We start from the raw sequence: 26,059 nt of genomic DNA on the forward strand, positions 1-26,059 counted from the left end.
TATTTAAGGAGGTTAGAAAGATTCAGACTCATGTCTGATTCTAGAAGTACTACAAACTGAGCTGTTTTGCAGGTTGGGAAAATAAATTATTTATATTTCACATGTTATATATTGTAAACTGTGTATTTTGCTTCCCTGTAGAGCTGGACAGTCCTGAGGAGCTGGAGAGGAAGAGAATCTGCCGCATCATCACCAAGGACTTCCCACAGTACTTTGCTGTTGTGTCTCGAATCCGGCAGGAGACCAATCAGATGGGACCAGAGGGCGGAACTCTGTGCAGCCGCAGCGTCCCATTGGTTCAAGCTTCCTTCCCTGAGGGGGCGCTAACCAAGAAGATAAAAGTTGGACTGCAGGTGAGTTCAAATTCAACTTTAATGTAAATTTGTCTGTGGGTTTGTACAGACAGAGAGATCGAAATAACGTTTCCAACTATCTTGAATACTAAAATACAATAATACAAATATACAAATACATATGTATAAATATGTATATCCTCTATATCAGGGGTTCCCAAAGTGTGGGAAGGTGAGCCTCCCCTCAGAGAACATAATCACAGCCGTGCCCCCCCTCCCAATTATTATTGCTATTATTATTATTATTGTTATTGTTGTTGTTGCTATAATGCAGGGGTATTCAATTGCATTTCAAAGAGGTCCAGTAAGAGAAAATGTCATAAAATGCTCTTTTTTCGCTACCTTTCTCTTTTTTGATTGGCTGAGCGTCACCTCCTTAAAACATTAAACAATAGCTTTTTTAAACCTCTTTATCTTTATGTTTTAAACATGTTGAGGACAGGTTAAGGATGGCAGCTTCCTCATACGTTGCACTCGGAGAGAATAGGTTCGACGGAGATGTCTTTAGCAGCAGGGAGGAGTAACGTTTCACCAATGTTGTGAGGTTTACCTGCATTAGCTATCCTTAACGCCTCTCGGAATGATGCTTCGATTGCCTTTGTATTCACAGTGCTAAATGTGTCAATGACATTTTTCTGTGACTGCAATTCCTTGAGCTTCCGGTCAAAAAACTCCTGTGGCTTGGTCACCAAACATGGGTGTTTCATCTCAATATGACGCCGGAGTTTACATGGTCTCATACTGTCATTAGCTAGTACCTCGTTGCAGATAACACACTGTAGCAGTGGAGTGTCATCAGGACCGGTCCATGAAAATCCTAGCTTCAAATAATCATTTTCATACTTCATCCGTTTTCTGACAGACGCTGTCTCCTCTCTCACTTTAGGTAACTTCACTAAAAATCTATCCATATTTTGCCGCTCGCATACATTTAGCTGAAGTTAACTACATTTCACTTCTTCTTCTTTTTGGCGGCTGCGCCTCCCTTGAAGCTCTCTGGCGCCCCCCAGGGGAGGCGCGCCTCACACTTTGGGAACCCTTTCTCTATATATACAATCAACATACACATGTTAATGTGTGCATATGTGTACCCATATGCACACATTAAGATAAAACACAACAATATATACAAAATAACAGTCTTTGGATTAGTTTACATTTTTTCTCTAAGTCCAGTGTCAATTGTCCTTGTTAGTTTTAATCAGTGTTTTTGTTTTATATATAGTTTAAGTTAGCTTAAATTCTGGGCATTTTAGTCTTAAATAAGTAAAAAATACCTATATCAGTTTGTCTTTCACTCAGAAGCTTTAAACAAACAAACATTAAACACACATTACTTAATCCCCTCTCTCCCAGGCCCAGCCGGCACCCGACGACACTGTGAAGAAAATCCTCGGTAACCGGGCAACCTTCAGCCCCATCGTTACCGTGGAGCCCAGAAGAAGGAAGTTCCACAAACCCATCACCATGACAATCCCAGTCCCGCCTCTTTCAGGGGAGGGGCTTACCAACGGCTACAAAGGAGACTGTACGCCATGTCTCCGCCTTCTCTGCAGCATCACAGGTGGGTGTGATAGTACTTGTACGGCTGTCTTTGTGAGGACCATTGATTTTTTAATTGAATTTGTGATTTTACATTTTTTTGGGATATTGTGGCCTGTCTTTACTCATTTAATTTGTTAAATAGGAAAACTAAATTTGACATACATTTACAATAATAATGCATAGCTGAATAAGTTTAATACAAATGTAAATGTCTGGAGGGGACCTTTATTTTAATTAAATTTGTTTACACTGACTGTAAACCTGTTAATAGTTCTTGCATGGTCTACATTTCTTTTTGCAACTTATCGATTACTTTTGTTCTTTACATGTTGTTTTATTTGCAGTCTTTCCTACTTTGAACTGCAACGGCACATACAATAAAAACTGTTACATCTTAACTTAACTAGAAAATAGCTTGTCAAAAGAATAATGATGACGAAAAATGAATCAAACTCTTTCTATTTATCTTCCAGGTGGTACGTCCCCTGCACAGTGGGAAGACATCACTGGCACCACTCCTCTCACTTTCGTCAATGACTGCGTCTCCTTCACCACTAATGTTTCTGCAAGGTGAGACACTGACTACATGCTCACGGTTTTACTCTTTTCCATCTGTTGTATTAACATCTGTGTCTAAAATCATTTTATTTTCCATCTGTGCAGGTTCTGGTTAGCTGACTGCCACCAGATCCCAGAGACGGTGGGCTTGGCCATGCAGCTATACAGGGAGCTCATCTGCGTGCCCTACATGGCCAAGTTTGTGGTGTTTGCTAAGACCAACGACCCAATGGAGTCCAGACTGAGGTGCTTCTGTATGACAGACGACAAGGTGGATAAGACCCTGGAGCAGCAGGAGAACTTTGAGGAGGTGGCCAGGAGCAAGGACATAGAGGTAAATACAGAAATGATGGTATTATAAATTATTTTAACCCTTTAATAAAATGATTTTAGTGATTACTACATTATTTTATGTAAAATGTATGCAAATGATTTTCCCTGTGTGAACAAGTTATTATCACTTCTTGTATGTATTTTAATGCCTTCAATTAGGATATTTGTTCTGTCAGGTTAAACACCAGATATAAAGCAATTGCCAAATACCTTGATAATTAATTATTTAGTTCTACAAATTCATGTTATTTATACAGCTACAGTTTCATTTGTGAATATGTTTTCATTTAAAACATTTAAAACAAAATGTAAAACTGTTTTTTCTAAGATTTTTTCTAAGATAAATAACTAGCATAACTATAAAGGCAACAGAAAGGAGTGTAAGGCTTAGAGTCAAAGTGGCCCGAGAACAGTCCTATAACTTAGGGCTACTTTGAAACCTTATAAGGAATTCTCAAAGAGTGATCCACTTTTCTTTTGCACATGATAAGACGTTCTTACCTATAATGTTCTCTCTCAGGTTCTGGAAGGCAGGCCCATTTATGTGGACTGCTATGGAAACGTGGCTCCTCTGACTAAAGGTGGTCAGCAGTTAGTTCTTAACTTTTACGCCTTCAAGGAGAACCGTCTGCCCTTCTGTGTCAAGGTACTGCATTTACACTCTTTACCAGCAACCTTCTCAGGCTGGAGTTGGGACATCTATAAATCAACATGCCAAAAACGTTTGAAGTTACTAAGAAGTATACCTAAGATGTCACAAGAAATAAGACTTAATAAATGAGAAAGCAGGAGCAGAAACAACTTTGATGGTGATAAAATACCATGATTGTTTTAGCTCCATTCTCTAATGATGCATTACTCCTTCTCACACTAGCTTTTAATACAATAAACAAAGGTCCACGGGGTATAGTAACTTAGTTCCCTTTGCCCCTGATAAACGGTTCATTGAATGACTCGTTAACCTCATGTTCTCCATAATCAATCCCCTTGCAACATTTGGGTAAAAACTATTCTTGCTGTATGTGAACTAGAACACCACTGATTGAAATTACAGAAGCAGGTTTCAATGTGTATAACATTACTTACAAATATATTCCTTTAGTCATATTTCCACAAATGTCCATTTAGCAAAACATGTCAGTAGATAAAATGTAAAAAACAAGAGAAAATACAGAAATTGAATGTGCTTTGTGTGGCATTTTGGAACTTTATCAAATTGAGATTTTGTACATAGATTCACCGTAGTTGTAATTGCACACCTGACACAATGAAGTGCAGTTTATCATCCGGGCAGTAGTGCAATAAGCAGTAGTATTTGGTAAAAAACACAAAAAATACAACATTAAAAATAAAGTATGCACTTTTGTGTGGTAGAATGAATGTTCTAGGGTGTAGGGTTTACACACTGAAGCACGTCCGCAGTGCCACCTTTAAAATAGGAACAAGGTACATAAAGAAGCAATGTTCTCTCCTCAGGTGAGAGACCCCAGCCAGGAACCCTGCGGTCGTCTTACGTTCCTCAAAGAGTGTAAGACCATAAAAGGCCTTCCACAAACTGCCGTTTGCAACCTGAACATCACACTGCCAGCAGTGAAAAAGGTAAGGTAACCTGAACTCACCATTTTCTGTTTTCACCTCCATGACCATACTCGTGGTTAGGGTACTTTGGCCCCATTAAACAGATAGATGAAGGCCAAACCACCGCCTGTGTCTTTTATCTGTTTAAAGCTTCTCTCTATGTAAATCAGTTATTTATGCAGTGGATTATTTTCATTGGCTGTTTCATGTCGTCCCTACGTATCTTTTGATTTGGACGACATGCTTTTGGCTGAGCGCTTTGTGCAAAAGGGCTTTTTTTTTATTATCGGGCTGGCTTTTTGTGGCTTGACTTCATTTGCTGCTTTTGCTGCTGAGTGTTGGCACTTTATTTGTTTGGTGTTGTCAAGTCTGTGTTTTTTGGTTTTGGTTTGCTGAGTTTGCTAAATTTGCTTCTCTTCTGAGCTTCTGTCAATCACTCCTTTTTCACGCCCTGATGTTTCTTTTCCCCTGCTTTTCCATTATGTTACTCCCCCTGTTTCTGCAATGCATCTTGGGAACCAGGAAATGGAGTCAGATGCAGAGGACGAGGTAAACCACACCCTCCCCACCATTTGCTGTCCTCTGCGCTAGATCTATAGCGGCCCTGCTTCATCATAGCCTTATTATTTTTCGCTTCTACAAGGAACAATACAAGTTTCCTTGTTTAAAGCAACCTTTAGCTGCTAGGGTTTGCATGAAATATCGTAAAACGACTTGTGTTATGTCCAATCTTTATTCCTTCCGCTTTACAGTATGTAATACAAGTAAGTTTGGAGTTTAGATTTACTTATATTGTCCTTTTTAACCTTTAGTAACGTTACCAAAATAATGTTGCACTTTTAAGTACTTATCATTTAGAGTTTGTAGGGTTATCATGACTAACTTAAGCTAAATTGGCTATCTTGGCATAGTGACCATTTTTTTGAGTTGGAATATGCGTACTAAACATTTGTATGTTAATACAAAAAAAATGCAGACCAATGGGTTAGCTTTAATTTGACATTGATAAGGTCCAAATGTTTGTCATTTGGCCGCACCGTATAATGTAGGGTGACCTAAACTAATAGGTGTTTGTGTTGTTTGCTATCGTTGCAGACTGAAAAGCCAGAGCGACGTCATACCTTTGCATCCCTAGCCTTACGTAAGCGCTACAGCTATCTGGCCGAGCCTGCACTGAGTGAGTTTTGACATATTTACTAACAAACACCTTTGATGAATTTAATTATGCCAATTTTCGTGGATAAGATCGTCTATTAACAATTTTAATTCAAATGTAAAATGCGTGACCGATTTGACTTACCTAATGTTATAAATGCATATCTCTCATCCCACATAACATGCACTGTTCACATGCCTGTTTACAACATGGTACATATGTTTGCATGAGTCAATGAGTTGGTTTTGTGCTGTGCTTGCCCACATTGTGAGTTGTATTTCTTCTGGGTTTGTTTGGTTGCCTTCCACTGCTGAGTTTTAGAAGTCCCAATCCAGCAACATCAAACATTTTCTTTGACTTACCATCACAATGTCGTTGGCATTTGAGAGGCAGTCAAAGTAAAATTGTATTTATTCTTCATTTGTCCCCTCTGAGTTCATTTGGCTTTGTGGTGATGTAGCAGCTTTTTGTGGGATACACATGCATGATAGGAGGTCTTGAGTTTGGCTTTCTTTTGGGTGTCTCTTCCAGTTTTTCACACTTTGTTCTTATCACCGGTTCTTATCAATCTTGCATAACAAAATGGGCCAACACCTAGGTCTTGGAAAACCCATTTTGTCATATGTTTTGTTGTTTGATTATAGAACAATTGAAACTTCTGGAGCCATTGGCTATGTTGTACCATAATGTCTAAATTGTCTTTTAAAACCTTTCATTCAACGTTTGAACCAAACAGATAAAAGGCACTTTAAGAAGCGGATTGAAATTAGAGCCAGAACCCATGGGCTGATGTTCAGAACATCAGATGTCCAAAGAGAGAAGTTGTTTTTATGTTGATCCTGGTGCATTTGTCTTACCATTTTTATGTTCTCAATTGTCAGTCCAAGCCATTGTCTTTGGGATTTTATTTTGCTGCTGTTTATGTTTTGTTGCGTTTATTCATTATGTTGTTTTCGCTGTTTGAGTCATGTACTAATCCTGAATTCACACGGAAACACAACCGTTTCTTTTCATAACTCCACCTTCAATCAATACTCAAATATCAGCACATCATAAAACTGCAATTTTTCCTTCCTTGATACCAGGACTGCGTCACTGACCAAATATTCCTCCTCTGATCTCTTCTTCTTACACATCTTTTCTTTCTTTTCCTTCCCCAACATCATTTTATGTTACCTTTATAACTCCACATTTTTGTTATTATTTTTTTCCATTCCTTCTTTATCTTTATTTATAAATTCACCTGAAGAAACGGCCGTTGAGCAGCGGAGCACAACAGCAAGAACACTGCCTGCTGGTTACCCTCACAAACCTGTCTTTCCAACCAGACATTACCCATCATGGTCGACTGCTCCTATTACCGTCCCTGGCCAAACAAGGCCAGTCGGAGTGGGGGGTTCCCTCACATGTACCGATTCCCCGGCAAGCTCACCAGCTGCTTCTCCATTGAAAACCTCCTGGCCCCTCTCTTCCCCTTCACGTGCATGCGCTGCAACAATCAGAACTACCCTGGGAGCTCCACCACCACCACCACCTACTCAAGTTAAACCTGTTGATGACAATGTGTTCTCATCCCCCATCAGGTCTTACAGGACTATGCCTTCACCTATTAAAACTGTTGTCCAGCTGGGTCAGTACCCTGTACAGGGGTCTGCCAGCTTTGTGTCTTCTGGAAGCCCATGTAAACTTGCCACAGACCCAGCATCTATCAAAAACCTTGCTTCAGCATACACATCAAGGACTTCCCCACTTCACTCCATACCAAATGGTTCTGTACCAGAGAGGTCATCAGCTTCTCTTACTGCTCAAGCATCGCCAAAGTCCTACAACTTGTACAATTCTAATTTGCCTTTTAAAACTGCCCTTGGGTCCACAATTGTGACAGATTCCTCTGTTAAAAGCATGTCAGGCCTGTCCTCGTTAAAAACCTCTGTAGATTCAACACTTGCATCGAGAGGAGGAAGAACCTCCCTCTCATCACTCTCCTCAACTGGACAGACAACCATAGCTTCCTCAGAATTGTCCACGATGAATGGATCAGTCTCTCCAATTAAATATCCATCTTCTTCCTCCACACCATCCTCCCCTTCGTCTCGTAATCTCTCGGAAAGAAGTAGCAGCCTTCAGGAGAGAATAGAGGCCACCACCCAAGCAGCAACCTCTGGTGTTAGCGCAGCCATAAATGAAGCTATAGACTCTTGTTCTGTGTCAGGCTATGGCACTATTAGATCGTTGTCCACCTCACGCAGGTCTGCAGCAGCAAGCTCTGCTTATGGTTCTTTGAGATCTGTTGCCGCCTCCTCCAGTTTGGCAGTTTCTTCTAACACACTAACTGTCCCAGTGTTTTCGTTAGTCATTCCAGAGACCCCTGTCAAACCAGGCCCGGGTTCTCTCAAAATGGCACTGCCTGATTCTTCCCGTGCCTCATCTTCATTTTCTTCCTCTTTCTCTTCCTGTGTTACTGGATCAAAAATAAAGTCCCAACTTAAATCCCCTCCGTTTATCACGCCACCCATCATCCACCCAACGGGAACTTCCAACCAGGAAATACTAAAAGATGTAGCAGACATGAAAGAGGATCTGATCAGAATGACGGCTATCCTACAGATTGACACACAGACTGCAGCTAAAACAGTTCAAACATCTCAAACTGGCACTCCTAAAGAAACCAAGTTAGAGGATGAGGAGCCATTCACGCTAGTGGAGAAAGTTAAAGAAGACTTAGTTAAGGTCTGTAGGCTATTACAGAAAGATATCAAGACTGAGAGTAGGGTTAATGCAGGTAAAGACAGAGCATCTGAGGATGAATGGGAAGAATTTTCCAAAGATGAAATTGAGGAGGCGCAAAGTTGTGCCCTCTCAGACAATTACCCTCCTTTTGAGGAAAACACTCTCCTGCTGAAGCCGCAGTCCATTTCAAGCAAAGACTTACAGTTGAGTAAAGTAGTAGATTATTTAACAAATGATATTGGCGCCAGCTCTCTTTCAAGAATGGCAGAGTTGAAAAGTAGGCACGAGGAGGAGGCAAAAAGGGAAGGGGAAGAAAAACAGAAACGTGTTCTTAAACCATCAATGTCAATACAAGAGCACAAACTCAAAATGCCTCCGCCTGTCTCAGGCATGCTCAGGTCTCCATCAGAGAAGGACCTAAGTAAACTTTCTGAGTCATCATATCAAGGGAGTGACACTATCTTGGAGTCCCCAGAGGACCTCTCTCACGAGCTGGATAAGAGTCCCCTGTCAGACAGCGGGTTCGAGACCAGGAGTGAAAAGACACCCTCTGCTCCTCAGAGTGCAGAGAGTACAGGACCAAAGCCTTTATTCACAGATTTGCCCATTCCTCCCTCTGTTACTGAAAGCTGGACTGAAGCGGTCCATATGAGGGGCTTTGAACAACTTGATGATCCTTGTGGGCCTATAATCATTGAGGAAGCTGCATGTGCTTTCCCCTCTATCGAGCCAGATGCAGCTTCAATGAGCCCCATGAAAGCCTTCCAAATGAAAATACCGGAAGAAAACACCAGTGTGTGTCTTAAAGAGGAAACTCATATTACTACTACTACTAGAATGGTCTATCATAAGCCCCAACTGACTGATTGTGCAGAGATGATAGAAGAAGGTATGTCAGTTAGAGATATCATGAAAGCCTTCCAGTCAGGTAGGGACCCATCTAAAGATCTGGCAGGCCTTTTTGAACACCAGGCTAGCCAGGATTCAGTCAAAGGTGATGAGCTGACTCCTAGGTTTCTTGACAGAGATATTAAATCTAAACCTAAAGTCGAAAGGATAATTGAGGTTCATATTGAAAAGGGCCACAGCATAGCAGAACCGACTGAGGTTATTATCAGGGAATCCAAGAAACACCCTGAGCTTTATGTCTACAAAGGTGACCATGGGATTAAGGAACTAACGGATGACTATGAAGCCCAACAGGAAGAGGAGGAACTTACTGTTGAGGAATCCCTGCCCTCCTTTCTAGATACATCTCGCGTCAACACCCCAGTGTCACAGGAGGAGGACAGTCGCCCAAATTCTGCCCAGTTGATAGCAGATGATTCTTATAAAGCCCTAAAACTATTGAGCCAGAACTCCATAGAATACTGTGATGATGAACTATCAGAAATCAGAGGCGAGTCATATAGGTTTGCTGAGAAAATGCTCCACTCAGAGAAACTTGAAACATCCTCACTGTCTCACTCTGACACAGAGGATTCAGCAATAGTGACTGACAAAAAACGCCACCAAGTTTCTGAGGAGAGTTGTAGCCGTGGTGCTGAGAGTCAGCAACATGGAAGCCCAAAAAGAGAGTTTGCTTCTAAGTCTTCAAAAGATGGGTCCCCAATGTCGGGTCAATTTGTGCAGCGGGATGAACCATCTCAGTTTGATAAGGTGACAGTGCTTCATTACTCCACAGAGCAGGGCAGCCCCAAACATGCTGTTTGGATGCGATTTACAGAGGACAAACATGACAGGAGCAGGGATAAGCTTCTTTATGAGGATAGGGTGGATCAAACTGTAAAGGAAGCTGAAGAAAAACTTAGTGAGGTATCACAGTTTTTCCGTGACAAAACAGAAAAGCTCAATGATGAATTGCAGTCTCCTGAGAAAAAGCCTGTTAGACGAGAGCCAAAGGAACCCAGGTCATGGGCTAGCTCAGCTTGCAGCCCTGAGAAAACACTACAGAAACCTAAAGCAGAGGAGGGCTTCAATAAAAGCAAACTTAAAGAGCCTTCTGTTGGGAAAATGTTTGACCGTACCACTACAACAGAAAATCAAAGTTCTAGCTTACCAAGCAGTCCCCAGAAAAGCAGACTCCCTCATAGCAGTGAGGATAAAATTAAACAACAAACAAAAACCAGTGAGTCTGCACCCTCTTCTCCCTCTAATGTAAAATCAACATCCAAAGTCAGTGCTGTGAGGATGAAGTTTGAATCTGAAGCTCAGAAACAAACTCAGTCTAGTCCAACCAAAGTCCCTCCCCCGGTGCAGCCAAAACCATCAGTAAAGAAACTACAGGATAGCAAACTTCCTGTTTATCAATTTTTTAGTGGAGGGACAACTTCAAAAGTATGTGAAACTTTAGAAGAAGTAACCCCAGCAATGGATATAGAGAAGGACACATGTGCTGCCACAGACAGTAAAGCTGTTTTAAAATCGCCAACTTCTAAACCCCCAAAACAAACAAGAGACAAGTCACCAAATAAAAATATTGCAGAGCCCCCGTTGCAAAGACACATTTGTGAAACTGAGAGTCAAAAAGCAACTACTCAAGGTAAAGATATATCTTCCGCTGTTACTCGGGACATTAAAGAAAGCAATAAAAGTCAAAAGGTCCAGGCAGCTGTTGTCCATAATAATACCAAACTATTAGAGAAAAATGGTGATGCTACAAAGTGTCAACAAGTCACAAAAACTGAGTCTGCTTCCAAAGAAGCGATAGCTGAGATTTTAAGAAAAGACACAGAAGAAATACTGAATAAAAACCTTAGGAAAAAGACAGAATCCCAAATTCCTGTAAGATTGCCTTCTACTTTGGATAATGACCTCACAAAGAAACAGACAAAACCTTCACAGATACCTACATTATCTAAAAGCAAAATACAGACAAGCCCTGTGACAACCCCAATAAAAACCGATGAAAATCGGACTTTTGAAATTTTAGATAATGCACCCAGAGACTCCAACTCGAATAACCTTTCAAGCCCTAGAAACACACTGGAGAAAGTCGTAACCCCTCCCGTTGCTACAACAACCAAAGATAATTTTAAAGGAATCAAAACATTACCTGTTTATGCCAGTGTCCAGGTCGGAAGGCAGGCAGAGAGGGAAGCCAAGGGGGCTCTTTACACAGTCAAGCAGATATCTAATTTGGCCCTCAGCCCCATAAGCCCTGACGATGATACACTAGAACAGGTATCTTTCATAGATAGCTCAGGGAAAAGCCCCCTTACACCAGAGACCCCCAGCTCTGAGGAAGTCAGCTATGATCTCACGACCAAGAGCCCTGATGGCTTTATGGGATTCATGCTAGGACAACCCAGTCCTATCATGGAGGTATCTGAAGAATCAGAGGAAGATAACCAAAGCAAAGTTGTTTTCTCTTTTAAAGAGGCCCTACAAGAAAGCAAAACTAGTGATCACAGCATCCAAGCAGACCTTGCAAATGCTAATGAGCAAGAATCAAAAGATAATGATAACCAGCAGGAAGTAGTTGATAATTCCAACCGGCAAGAAACGGAAGCCAATGGCAAGTATGATCGAATGACAGAGCATGAGCATCAAGAGGTCTCAAAAGACAAAGGTATTGCTTATATTGAGTTCCCTCCCCCTCCTCCTCTGGACTCTTCTTCAGAAAAGTCAGACGGAGAAAGGAAGGGTTCATGTGCCTCTTCAGATACTGAGACAGAAATGATGGAGGTGAACTTACAGGAAGAACATGACAAACATTTGCTAACAGAGCCAATGATACGTATCCAACCTCCTTCGCCTGTGTCCCGAGGTGAAGATGACAGTCAATCAAATGATAAAGAGGAAGATGATGATGGGTCAATCTTTCAACCAATTCCTTGTAAGAAACTTAGTTTCAAAGGTGCTGAGGATGAGGAGAAGAGGAAAGAGAAAGAAAAGGCCTCAATACCCCCAAAAAATGATAAAAACGGAAACAACAAGGAACCTAATGGTGGGACAAATGGCTCTAATGGTTCCAATGGTTGTAAAGGCTCTAATGGCAAAGGAGAGGAATATGACTATGAACAAAATGGAAATGACCAGTCAATCACAGACTGTTCTATAGCCACAACTGCAGAATTTTCTCATGACACAGATGCGACAGAGATAGATTCCCTGGATGGATATGAACTTCAAGATGAGGATGATGGACTGTGTGAGCAGGCAGATTTACGTCTGTTTGGCCTTCCAGACAGTCGGAGAGACGTCTGGGCAACAGACACATTTAGGTCCACAGACCGTTCTTTTCCTCCAACCAAACTGGAAGTTATTGAAGAGGAGAAAACCCCAGAGGAATGTCAAAAGGACACATTCAAAAATGATTCCCCCCCTAATGGTGGGTCACCTGATGGTGTTAGTAAGGATGGGGTGAACGGTCAGGAACAAAAGAAGTCAGATAAGGAGGGCTTTTCAGACACTTACTTCAGTTATAAGTTAGAAGAGGAGTTTAACTCTCCTTTTAAGACTGTTGCCACAAAGGGGCTGGACTTTGACCCCTGGCCAAGTAAAGGTGGAGAAGAAGAAGTTGTTGACATGGGAGGGACACAGGGAAGCAATGGTGAGCCTAAGCCTTTTGGACTGGCTGTGGATGACCAGTCTCAGGCTACAACACCAGACTCTACCCCAGCCCGAACACCAACAGACGATAGTACGCCGACGAGCGAGCCAAACCCATTCCCCTTCCATGAAGGGAAAATGTTCGAGATGACACGCAGTGGTGCGATTGATATGAGCAAGAGGGACATGGTGGAGGAGAGGCTCCAGTTTTTTCAGATTGGTGAGCATTACTACTCGGCGGGCAGGTACAGGGTTAGGGATTCAGAGGTTGATTCTTCCTTGCAACATGGGGACTTTAATATTCAGGATCCCACAAATATTTTACTAATCCCTCAAATATCCATTCAGACTACTACTGTCCAGCTAGAAATATCAAATCCGACTGCCAGTTACACCACATGCAGAGACTCAACTTCCAATATGGAGCCAACATTCTCCACCTTTAGAACAGGATTCAAGGTGTCAACTGATAAACCTTCTAATGCTTCAAATAGCAGTTCTAATTGTAGGATACCAAACATCTTTGATCACTCTAATGACACAACCTCAGGGACAACTGTAGATAGTTATTATTCTGTAACCTCAAACTATACAGATGATCCTACTTTTGATACATCAGGCGTGACAGATAACTATTTGAATAATAGACCATCAGGCATCACAGATTATTATACTAATCAAAGAATTCCTTCAGGTACTTCCAACCATTTGGATTGGAAAAATCACACTTATTACCAAAGCGCAGATTCGTCTTCTGCACCCTCACAACAGATTAGCAATCCCCAAACATGGAGCAACAAAGCCAGTAGAAACATCCCTGACTCCCATTGTGTCTATTCAGACATCATTCAGGTGGGCGGCATTATTGCGTTTAACTTGTTGTCTGCTTCAGGGTCAACTCTGCAGGAGGTCAGCAGGATAGAAGCATCTTTCAGCCAGCTAGAAAACAGCAGGGAGGGCAGGGATTATACCAATATAGCAATAACAAACAAAGGAGCCAAAGAGGTCAAAGGCAAGATATGCAAATCCAGATTACCATTATGGGCGCCTAGCCACAAAATATGCAGTCAAAGTCAACAAGTAGCAAAAGATCATGTAAGAAAACATTCAATTCATAATTTCAGGGAAAGACTAGACCCTTTTAAGAATGTAATTCCTAAATCAAGAATTCCAGTAATGAAATCCATGAAAAACTCCTCTGTGTCCCAGGAGAAAAAGCAGGTTCAAACTCAATCTGTGGTTAGTAATAGAAGTCCTAAAACAGACAGGAGTAATAAACAACCAAGTACAGGCAGATTGAGTACTGAACACAGATGCAGTTCAGTAAAAACCGCTGGTATAGGTAGCACAAATGAGACAAGGAGAAAAAACAGTGCAGTGTTCTCAAAAAAAGTTAAAACGAGGTTGGTTAATAGCCAGGCAGGAAAACATTTGGACCAAACAATTGCCAAGGAGGCTGAAAGAAAGTTAGACGGGACAACACTGCCCACTGAGGACGAAGAGAGCTGCAGCCACAGCACTGCCAGGAACACTTCCTTGTCAGAACCATCTAGAGCTTCTAGAAGTTCCCGCCCTTCACGCACCCCTACCTCCACCTCCACCAGCACCACCACATCAACAACATCTGCTAGAGATGTGAGAGCTGAGGTTGAGCAGGCCAGCAGTGAGAGGAGGATGAGGAGGAGCAGGAGGAAGAGTAGGCGGACACTTGGGAAGGAGCAAAAGCAGAAGGAGGAAGGGAATCAGGTTGATCAACCAATCACGGCTCCTGTCACAGATAACCAGACTAGTTTGTAAACTCTTTCTAAACACTTGTTATACTTCTATCTTGATCTCTGAGATGCATGTAGCTGTTGTGGGTGCCCTGTGCTGTGACGTTGTAAGTGTAGCTGTCACTTCTTCTTCCTGTCGTTCTTGTTATCTGTGTCCTGTGCTGTCTGATTTAGACAAAGAGGTAAAGGCTATGATTCGATGACAGAATCAGCAACACTCAATATTTGTCCCTGGTTCCCTGACTGATGATGATTTAAAGCGGTTAGGGTAAGGGCTGTCTGAATACGTAATAGGATGGTGGATTTATTACCTCATGGTATGGGAGCTTTACATCAGACTATAGGGAAGTCTTCGATGCACAAGAACTACAATTCCAAAATCAGCCAACTCGTTTTAGTTGTCAGTATTGGTTTGCAAGAAAGTACACTTGAGGGGCTACGTTAAGAGTAATTTGTACTCCTTTCTGTTACTGTGGGGTCCTATAGGCTGCCACACACATTCTCACACACAACTTTTCATATCACTCAACAGATCAAGTTAGCTTCGCACCTCACCACATGATGACACCACACCGCTCACATTCACCCTCAACATTAATTAGGTCCCTAGATGTAAAAAGATTTTCTGGGAAAATATGACCTTGTGTTTGTTTTGGTCTGCTTGCCTGGTTTGTAGAAATCATTTTGTGATACTTTTGCTCTCTAAAAACACTGTAAAACCAATTCATCGGCTGAACTTGCCAATTAAATAGTTGTCGGCTGCACAACAGTGCAGTCAGTCGGTAAAAAAAGTTGGTGCAGCTAGATTATTTTTGATTTCAAGTTGAAGCCATGAACTGTTTTTATCAGTGTGAGGGAGTGTTGCCTGATGGTAGATCGTTTGTTGTCAGTGATGTGTTTCAAAACTCTTTAAACCTTTACTACTCATACTAATACTACTTGTTGTCAAACATCTTAGTGGGAAAATGTCTTTTCTGGCCTCACCGATCTTCATGCTTTTAAACTTATCTCTTATTGTCTTAATTGCCTCAGTGATGTTCTTTACTAGAGCTAGTCAAAAAGAAGTGTGTTTGATATATCCTGGTTAGGCAGAGTATGAAAGCTACTCTGGTTAGTATGGTATGATAATCTCCACTGTTACAGTACAATACTTAATATTTTGTGAGGTAGTAATTCAAAGAAAAATAATTAAAACAAATAGCCCTATAAAGTGTCCATTGTAAAACGTAAAGGAATAGTTCAAACTTTTGGTAAATACTCTTAATCCTACACCAAACCCCATGAAAAACCACAGCTTATTTTTTTACTATTTTGTTTTTGTATTGATTAAACACATTCAATATCATGTGTTAACTAATGAGCTTTAGATGTACTGGGCAATGCCAGCTAGCTGTTTCCCCCACTTTTAAGTCTTCATGCTAAGCTAACAGTTTTCTGGATCCAGTTTGTATTGAAATTAGAGTGAGTGGTATCGATCTTCTCATATCATTTTCAGTAAGAAAATGAATTGTGTCCAAAACAATGTCCAAAAGCTTTTTATTTCACCTAGCCTCCATTATCCAAATTGAAACATTGAGGAGTCTGGCCAGAAAAACTTTGTTTTTCTCTCTTAGAGGTGAAACCTGGGACGGTGAGCTAAAGCTAGTCTTTATTTTTGTTCAGTGAACAACACAAGGGTTTAATATGAATATCACATAAAACAAAAAAAACTCATTAACTATGTATTTAGGAGATCTTATAATTAAACAACATTAATGTCTTCAGTTTGAAACAGACAAACTTTCAGTTCACAATCCCAATCTTTTTTCTTTCATCATTGATCCTCTATGTAGCCATTTTAGAGTAGTCATTTTTTGTGTCTCATACTGAGAACAACATTTAGTTTTGGGGGGGATTATCAACATCATATAACATGTTAATTGTTGTGTCCTGCCCTTCAATGCTTCCTTGCACAGGCCCTCAGAGTCCCTGTGAGAGAACAGACCTTCGCATGGCAATAGTAGCCGACCACCTCGGACTCAGCTGGACTGGTGAGTCTACACACATCTCACTTCTTCACACCTCATGTTCAACAACCTCAGAACTAAGGCCGGCAGTGGCTCAGTCAGTAGGGGCTTGGACTGGGAGCTGTAGGGTGCCCTTGAGCAAGGCACTGGACATCCCTCTTCCCCCCCCACTCCCATTGCTCCCCGGGTGCTGTACACTAGCTGCCCACTGCTCCTAGTACTAGACTCCTGGTACTAGGATGGGTTAAAAGCAGAGAACAAATGTCACTGTGTGTGCTGTGTGCTCTGCATGTGTGACCATTAAAGAGGGTTTCATCCCTCCAATTCTATTCTATTCTAAAGCAAGAATAGAATACCATGTGTATTAAGTTAATTGATACAACATCAAACAACTGAAATATTCATCCAGCACATGCACTGATTAGATATTGATACCCGTCTTGCATATCCAGCATGTGAATTTTGAAGAACACCCACCTATGTAAAAAATGAATGAGCTGGACTGTGAACAGCTCTCACACTAACAGTTTTATAGTGTGTGTTGCCATCTGGTGGACATATAGCTCACAACTGTTTTAACTGAGCAGTACTGCAGTGGCATTTAGAGTCAAAAACATCATCGTCAGAACACGTTAGAGCATGAAAGTAGTACAAATAGTCTAAACTCAGTTTGAATTCGACTGCATTTTTTAAACTAAGCATCATCACACAAGCAAATAAGTGAGTTAATACATTTTCTTTACGTTTCACATTTTACAAGGGAAAATATATTATAGCAATGAATTGATGTCCTTCCATTTCATGTATCTTTGTGTTGAAATCTGTAAGAGCCATAGTAGGATGATTTTGTTGATGAGCAGCTATATAGGGTGTGGCCTCTGCAGTGTAGTCCCAGCTTGACCACCTGCACTGCAGCACTGCCCCACGCCTGCCTGCATGTGTGTGGATGAGTGGGCGTCACCGTGTATGCGCGCAGCAGTCGTGTGTACATGGGCGTCGTCTGTACTGCGTATGAGTGGGAATAGTTGTGTGACTGTCTGTCCGATGCAGTGACTGAGTGAGTGGAACCTAATCCATATTTAATGTGTGTTCCTGTTGCAGAGCAGCAGTGAACGATCTGCTGAACATAATGTTCTCACAGTTTAATATTTATAGCCCTTATGCTTGTCTGTGCGAGAAGCCTTCATTAGGTTTTGGCACAATGTTTGGCAATATAAATATATTTACGTATACACAAGTATTGATATTTTTTCATCCGATAAAAATATATCCAGCCCCTATGTTTCATAAGCAATCACGTTTATTTGTTACATGAAAACAGATCAGTTGGAAGGGGAATTATAATTGCTGCATATCTGAAATATAATTTAGAAAGCCTTGCTCTCCATATATATTTTCTTGCTATATATCATTTCTCTCTTTCTGCATTGCTACACACGTAACCCTGTGTAAATCCCTTTGGCAGCAACTTGTTTACCTCACACGTGATGTTTCAGTCTGCAGCTTGTCATGAGATAACTCTCTGTTTTCTAAGTTATCTGCATGTGTGGAGTCATTTTCGTACTGTCACTCCCTTTTGCAAAGTCGATTTGTGATTCTGTCAGATAGTGACTAAATCACAGTGCCTTATTGACAGTGCTGACGTTTTTATAACCTTGGCTTGGTTGGTCAGTTTGTTAGTCAGCAGAATTATTGAAAACCACTGGCCAAACTTGGTAAAAGGGTGTGGCATGTGTCAATGAAAAACTGATATCATTTCCGGGAATAAGGCTATCCGAGGAGCCGGAATTGAAAATTAGATTCATGTAATGTCGACCCATTGATCAACAAATTATGGCATTTGCATGGTTTGACTTTCTCGTAAAAAAATGTTTATTTCTGGTGTTTGTGTTGTTACAGAGCTGGCCAGGGAGATGGATTTCTCTGTGGATGAGATCAACTTTATCAGAGTGGAGAACCCCAACTCCCTGACAGCACAGAGCTTCATGCTCCTTAAGAAATGGGTGTACAGGGACGGTAAAAACGCCACAAGTAAGCAGTGATTGTTCGTGTGACACAGAAAAATGCTATTGCCATTCAAGGTCATATCTAGTTTTTCTCGTAAATGAGAATACATATTGGTTGCTACTTTATGAAAACAATTAATCAATATAGCTGACAATATTACTTTTTTATAGTATCACAACATGACTGTGAATGCTATTTCTCCGTCTCTCTCCTCCCTAGCGGATGCTTTAACTGCGGTGCTGACTAAGATCAATCGGTTGGATATTGTGACTTTGCTGGAAGGGCCCATATTTGACTACGGTAACATTTCAGGCACACGCTGCTTTGCCGATGATAACGCAGTATTCCCGGATCAGTCCGATGGTAAAGTGTAGCCCACCCTAGCTGAACTATCAGTCTATCTCTCAGTCTATCCCTTCACCCTTCTTCACCTCCTCTCTCAGATAGATAGTCCAACTTAAAAATAATACTACAACCAATCAGGCCTGACCAAACAATGGAAGTTAATCAAAATTGAACCGAAAATACTTAATGCTCCAGCAGGTTCATTGAGCAAATCAGTAAATGGACCATCAGGTAGTAATAGCATTAGAGTTGTCCTTATTGATTAGTCACCCCACTCAGCTTGTTAGTTTTCCAACACTGGGCAGTGCATTTAACTTAAGCACTCAGTCATTGGAACGTTAATGGCAAGTGATAGATTTTTGGGTGATTATTGCTAAAAATCTGTACCATTTTAGGTACATGAGACTTTTTAGTATGTATGTTGTAAACGGTTAAAAAGCATGATCATGAAGCAAATGTAAGCAGCTAATGAACCGCTGTCTCGTTCCCATCTGATGAATGTGTTGATAATTATGTTGAAACTCATTTGTCAGAATGTTGACGGCCTTGGTTCATGATTTCAATTTCTGTCATATGCTATTAGAAAATACATACAAGACATTAATACTACAAGCTATTTTTAATAACAGCATGCTTGCTTTAAGCAGCATGGCAAGGCTTTCCCTCTTTCTAACTTTCTCTCTATCCTCTTAAATGAAAACTAAATGTGGCAGCTACCAGTATCTGCTCATCTCACAGAGCCAATGAGGGGCATTTCAGAAATTTGATGACGATGTGCCTTTTGTTACAGATAGTTGATTGATATTGTGTATTCTTACCACAGCGTTCTTATTTCTAGTCAAGTAATGGTGCTTACATTACCCACAATGCAACCCGGCCATTGATATTTTGTTCAGATATTTGCACATTTGCATTTCTTTAGAACAAATGTACTCAAGTACTACAGTATACTTCGAGGTACCATTTACTTATGGTAGTATTTCCCTTTTCTGCTACTTCATCATTTTACTCAGCTACATTTCAAAGGGAAATATTTTACTTTTTAACACTCTACATTTGTCTGTTAGCTAAAGTTACCAATTACTTAACAGATTAATATTTAAACTACAAAAAATGCATATACCATAAAAATAGTTTGTCAAACTGCAACAGTAAAATGCTCTTTAAATGGTAATGCATTGCTGATAATAACTACATAATGTAATATATATGATAATGACTGGAACCACCCTGCTGCATGACGACTAGCGTATTCTATTTTTGAGTACTTCATCCACCATTGCATCAATTATGTACTTGACGTTTTTTCCAACAGCAAACAACCACACATTTCTCCAAGGTTGTTCCTTTGCTTGTCAATGAAACCAATCGGATCAACACTTTTCAGCAGTCTGTAGATTTAACTACAGTTTTATCCGGGCACTTTTTGAGTCATACTTCTGAAATGGATCTCATTGCCATTCTGTCTACTTGTGTTTCTGAAAGTCATCTTAACACAAAGGTCAGCGTTACTTTTGCTTTATTATGAAAGCAGTGGATCTTTTTGCAAAGATGATTTCAAATGAAGCCAACATTTAACAGATAAAACCCACAAAATGCATGGCTTTGAATATGTGTGAGGCTGCCTGCTCTAATGATATTGGCACTCTTCAAATGGGTGCAGCCTTTTCAACACATGATGCACGAGCACTTGCTCACGTTGATGTATGAATGCGCTCTGTCCTAGGTGACGCTCACAGATGAGTTGAAAATGAAACGCCTTTTTTCGAAGTGTACAGTGTATATTGATGCTTCTGTGTTACTGCTGTTTGCTGCACTGTACCTCTCATCTCCTGGGTTCCTCGGAGCCTTCCAGCCTCTACACTCCTCTGTAGCTTCTCCTGCTTTGAGACCAGCAGACTCCCCGCCGCTCCTCCTTCTCCTCCTCTCTCCTCCTCCTCTGCTTCTGAGTGACTAACTCCTTCAGCAACCTCCCTCCTCAACGCTAAACACCACTAACCGGCTAATTCCCACCGCTGGCTACCTATGCTAACTTCAGCAGCTTCTGGATCCCAGTGTAGCTTCTGAATGGATGACATCCACATCAAGCAGGCTTTTGCATTATCATATCCCCGCCCATATTGCCCTTTCAAAATAACTTAAATCGCGAGGACAAAGTCATTTTAATATCTGTTCTGGGAATGTTGGTGTTTTTGTATGAGTCGATTTTCAGTCTGTAGTGTGAGCTGCCATTACATTCAGGCTATTTATCTAGATTAGTAAACTCAAAACAATCAGTCTGTGAGTTTGTGTTTAATCTACAATAGTGTTCTTACAAAAGCATGCACAAATACTTGGTGCTGCACAGAGGATTAAAGATTTGCAAAGAAAATATAGGAGCACATACAAAAAGATTTGATTTAATTTAGTTGAGACAGCTAGAAAAACACTTCTAAATGTTTTTAATTGTTTTTTTTGTGAGGTTTAATTGGTAATGGCATTCGATATGTATTAAGTGACATATTATAATGTGTATACATAACTTCCTGTTAGTACAAAATACATGATATATAGTACTCACTGTATGCTAGGACTATTTATGGAATTAGGACACCACAGCTGTTTGAAGGCTAGCCAAATATGTCTTTAGAGAGTGTGGGTTTACTCCGGGGACATTTTCAAAATCCTGCCTATACAACCCAGCCTTTCAGCATTCCCAGGGCCTGTCCTACTTCTTAGTTCCTCTAAGAAAATGAATCTTCAGCTCAACAAACGTTACCTACATCCCAAAGCCTCCCCTGATGCAAGACAAAGCCAGACAATATATTTCCCCCCTTATTTCTCTCTCCACTGTTCCGGAAGATGCTATCGCTATTCACCTAGGAGCTTATTCCTGCTTATCTACCGAAAGATAAGCAACCCCATGACAGTAGTGTGCAATGCGTTTGCTTCTGCAGCTTCTCAAACACTAAGACTTCATCGCTCACTTCTCTGTCTGTGCATTTATCTGTTTATACGCTGTTTGTCTTTTCATCCAAATCTTGTCTAACGGTTGTTTTTCTGTTTTGTTTTGTTTCTTGTGGTTGGAATATTTGTAATAGCTCTGAAACTTCTAAGGTCTCCCACGTTCCCCTTGTGTTGTCAAACCCTTCAGCCTGTAGCTCTTCTTCCTCCTCCCTCCTCTACCTCCATCTTCTCTTCCTCTCATCCCAGCCATATCGCTCCTTTCTCTCTCCCCCTTCCTCCTGCTGACCCTACTTCCTCCATTGTCTTTCACTTCCCGTCTCCCTCTTGTTTACCTCCCATTTACGTCCTGCCTGTCGCTCCTGTTCTCCCTCACTTCTTTGCTCCTTCTTACCCCCAACCTCCCCCCTCCTCCCCTGAAAGCCCTTTTAGCTGCTCCTCATTTTTCTCTCTTCCTCCGTCCATTTCTTGTGGCTTCCCTGCCTTAAGCCCCAGTCTGTCTTCACCTCTTCCCCTTTCTCCGTCTCCTCCAACTGTTAAATTGTCCCCCCCTCTTCCCTCTTCTTCCCCTTCTTCCACATCTTCTCATTCTCCTCCCTACTTTCCATCTTTCCTATATGCCTCCACTCCTCCTCCACTTCCTACCACTTCTCCCCCCTTACTATTTTTTTCACCTTCACCCTCTCCTCCCCTTCCTTCTGCCCCACATCATTGTCCCCCTTCTCCTCCCCTAAATCATCACTCACCTTCCCCCCCTTTGCTTCCTCCCTCCCCTCCTCCCTCTCCCCTCCCTCCTGGCATCCCTTCTTACTTCAGGAAGGATCGCTCCGTCCCTGAAGTTTACATTTAGAGGCCTGCTTGTTGCTTTGCTCCTCTCTGCCTTTTGTTGAAACAACACAACTAACCTACCTGAATTCTACTTTAAGCTTCATCTAATACTCAAACATTAACACAATGTTTGAGATGATGAGCTGAAGTCAGGCTTCTTTAGGGTTGAGTGCTTTAACAAAAAGTATGGCTGAATTAAGCTCCAGTTTGAAAACAAAACAGTGTGAAACAGTCATAAAACAGACTGAATGTTCATGTTCAAATATATAAATGAGATACAGATCAAGTTTCAATCTTATTTTTTTTATATTCTGTCTTTGGTACTTTGGTTTCTCTGTTTTCATCTTGTGATCTGATCATGTGTCTACTCTGCAAAGTTTGAAGTCACACAGGAGTCTCCATGTGTTGAATGAAGAAAAACGTTAAAGCAGCATTTATTCTTCTACTTTTGTGACCACTAGGAGGCATCAGAACAAGTTCTTAACAAAGCAAAACAGTTGTTTATTACATATTAATCAAATATGGGGGGACATTCCCATTCATTTCGATTGGTATTAATGGTCAGTTAGCTTGTTTTTGGTCTCCACCTCCTACTGAGGGTAATATATGGCTCATTAGCTGCTTAATGCTCCACTATGTTCACAAGATATGTGCTGTGTGGTTGTCAGTAGAGAATAATCCCCCTACACCACTGTTCCTCTCACCTTTACATAAAGTTTTTTTTAAAGTCTTTTGAAAATCGTTGGACTATAGTTTCTTCAGGCCAAAAAACAAAGACACTCAACAAAAGGCAGCCGCTATTATTGTCAAAACGCTAACAAACCCACTGTTTGCGTCCAACCTAGCACCAGTCAGGAAAAGGTAGCAACTAGCAGGTAAAGAACACCTAGTGGTATTTTCTCAAGGATTGGCCAGATCACAAGAAGGGGGAGAAAAGAGTGAATGCATTAATGTAAACTACCTGCCCAAAGCTGACAGCTAGCACCTAGCGGCCAACTGGTCTACAAAGTGGAGCATCCAATGGCTAAAAAGCTGTCAAGTGGGTAAGGACCTTAAAAACTTGCTGATACCCAACTATTGGTTGGAGCATAAATACGATTCAGAATGTGGGCTAATGTTACGCTGTTTCTACTTCATGTGTAAACAGATAACTGTTTGCTAGCAAGTTCCCAATTCCAGCTTTAGAAGGTGATAAAAGGTCAATGTTTTGTTTATAGCTTCTGATCCAAGTTGCCAAAAAAAACAAGGTAATGCAGCTTTAAAGTCTCTTAGGGTTACACCTGTGTGACTTTTGAACATATGCTACCCTTAGATGTTTCAAGTGTTTCTCATATCATCACCTCCACTGCTCTACCCCCTCATTCCCTCCCCTCCTTTCCTCCCTGTTTTTGTCTTTCCCTACCTCTTGCATCCCTTCACCCTCTAATCCTTTACTCCTGCCATCCACCCAGGATACGACAATGTAGACCTGGAACTGCAAACCCCCACAGAACTGAACTCCCAGCCCCTCACCCCTCTTCGCCCAGACGACTTCTTTAGTGAGGGCGAAGCTAGCGCAGACTCCCCTAGCAAGATCACGCTTACTAGACCTAGCGACCTCTCTCTCACTCAGACCACCAGTACTTCCAGCAGTGACCCCCCCACAGTCGCCCCAGGCCCCACCTCCAATGCCGCTCAGCCCCCCATCGTTGGGGCAGAAGATACAGCGTTGACCAGTGGAGAAATAGAGATTTCTAAGGAAGAAAAGACAGGGCTGGTTTATTATGACAGGCCAGATAATGACAGAAGGGCAGTAGAGCAATCAGGAAAGAGCCCACAGGGGTACGCTGAGGCCTTAGAGGAAGAACTGAAGGCAGAGGAACAAGGTGTGTTGGAGCGTCAGGAAGAGGATGCCGCCTCAGAAACACCTCAAGGGAATGGAAGGCATGAAGAAGAAGAGGAAGAGGAGGAGGAGATGACCTCGGAGAGGCTGCAGAGTCTGCTGGACGATATAAAGCTGGAGGGAGGCTTGGAGGACGAGGAGATGACAGAGGAGAGGATGAATGCTATTCTCGATCAATTGCACCAAGCAGAAAAAGACCTGTGTTCAGTTCCAGGCTGGAGAAATGAGACGTCCGGCGCAACCGCAGAGTTAGCAGCCCCCGGCCTCAGCCCCGGCACCGAGGAGGGCAGGTAGGATCTGGTTTTATTTAGTTTAAACATTTAACGTAACTTATTTTTGTCTAACCTTAAAATGTGTCACTGGACTGGAAAAAGAAATATTTCAAGAGTGCCGTGGCCGATATACCGCAGAATAAATTAACACAACAATATAAGGATATTATAATGAAAATAAAAAATAAAAACCCAAAATATAACTTTCTCAAGAGCATTTGGAAACAGCAATTCCAAGCACAGGTGACTAGTTTATTAAAGATACAAATGCAAACATAATATCTTAATATAATAAGTAATTGGGCTAATGTCTTAATTATGATTTGACATCAGATATAGTATAAGCTGAAAGGTAGTAACATATTATAACGTAGTATAGTGTAGAAACATATTATGGAATATCATATATAATATATAGTATATTACATCCTCTGTCTTAAGACCCTTGAAGCAGATAAGGAACCCCACCCAACACAAAAAAGACTAATCAAATATGACATGATATAGTGTGGGTATCATGGAATATAATAACGTTTAGTAAACATCAAGTTGTGAGTAGTTTGGTGGTAGCATCTGATTTAATGTCCTCCCCACATGTCACCCCCACAGCCCCGACAGTCTGGCTGATTCTTTGGAGCAGCCCCCGGCTAAGGCCAACCGACAGAACGGAGGTCACATCGACACCGTCAGGGAAGGAAAGGAAGCCAAGAGGAAGGAATCTCAGGAGGACAGCAGCACAGCGGGACCAAGCGGAGGACGGGAGGAGGGAGGAGAAAGGTCCCAGCACAAAGTCCAGGTGAGAGTCGCTCTTTAAAACCGAGGGGTTAGCGGACTCATTTGTCATTATTGAACTATATGTGTTTTATTTCGAATAACATCATGTCATTGTGGACCAAATAGCATTTTGTTATAATTCAAAGTCTCATAGCCTTACATTTAGTTGTAGTGGTTTTTGTTTGGAAACAAATGTCTCCAATGTTTGCTTTAACTTACCTTTAAGTCATAAAGTAAAAAAAAACACACACACACACACACACACACACACACACACACACACACACACACACACACACACACACACACACACACACACACACACACACACACACACACACACACACACACACACACACACACACACACACACACACACACACACACACACACACACACACACACACACACACACACACACAC

At 41.4% G+C, this 26,059-nt stretch overlaps 1 protein-coding gene across 33 annotated transcripts in view; it reads left to right on the forward strand.

Annotated features, from left to right (window-relative positions):
• LOC307025604 (ankyrin-3-like) overlaps positions 1–26,059 on the forward strand; it is a 163,024-nt gene that overhangs the window by 131,126 nt on the left and 5,839 nt on the right. For 18 of the 33 annotated variants that reach the window (XM_079660378.1, XM_079660389.1, XM_079660408.1 and 15 more), the window contains 14 exons: positions 142–353; positions 1,710–1,917; positions 2,372–2,468; positions 2,562–2,790; positions 3,310–3,435; positions 4,266–4,388; positions 4,890–4,916; positions 5,463–5,544; positions 6,773–13,027; positions 16,535–16,609; positions 18,485–18,616; positions 18,812–18,955; positions 24,160–24,880; positions 25,472–25,658. In XM_079660378.1, coding sequence (XP_079516504.1) covers positions 142–353; positions 1,710–1,917; positions 2,372–2,468; positions 2,562–2,790; positions 3,310–3,435; positions 4,266–4,388; positions 4,890–4,916; positions 5,463–5,544; positions 6,773–13,027; positions 16,535–16,609; positions 18,485–18,616; positions 18,812–18,955; positions 24,160–24,880; positions 25,472–25,658 — 8,618 coding nt within the window. The remainder of the gene's footprint in view (positions 1–141; positions 354–1,709; positions 1,918–2,371; positions 2,469–2,561; positions 2,791–3,309; positions 3,436–4,265; positions 4,389–4,889; positions 4,917–5,462; positions 5,545–6,772; positions 13,028–16,534; positions 16,610–18,484; positions 18,617–18,811; positions 18,956–24,159; positions 24,881–25,471; positions 25,659–26,059) is intronic. The other 15 variants (XM_079660402.1, XM_079660395.1, XM_079660385.1 and 12 more) reach the window with 6 other exon arrangements.

This window comes from Notothenia rossii, assembly GCF_949606895.1.
Source record: "Notothenia rossii genome assembly, chromosome: 11".
Classification (NCBI taxonomy): Eukaryota; Metazoa; Chordata; class Actinopteri; order Perciformes; family Nototheniidae; genus Notothenia; species Notothenia rossii.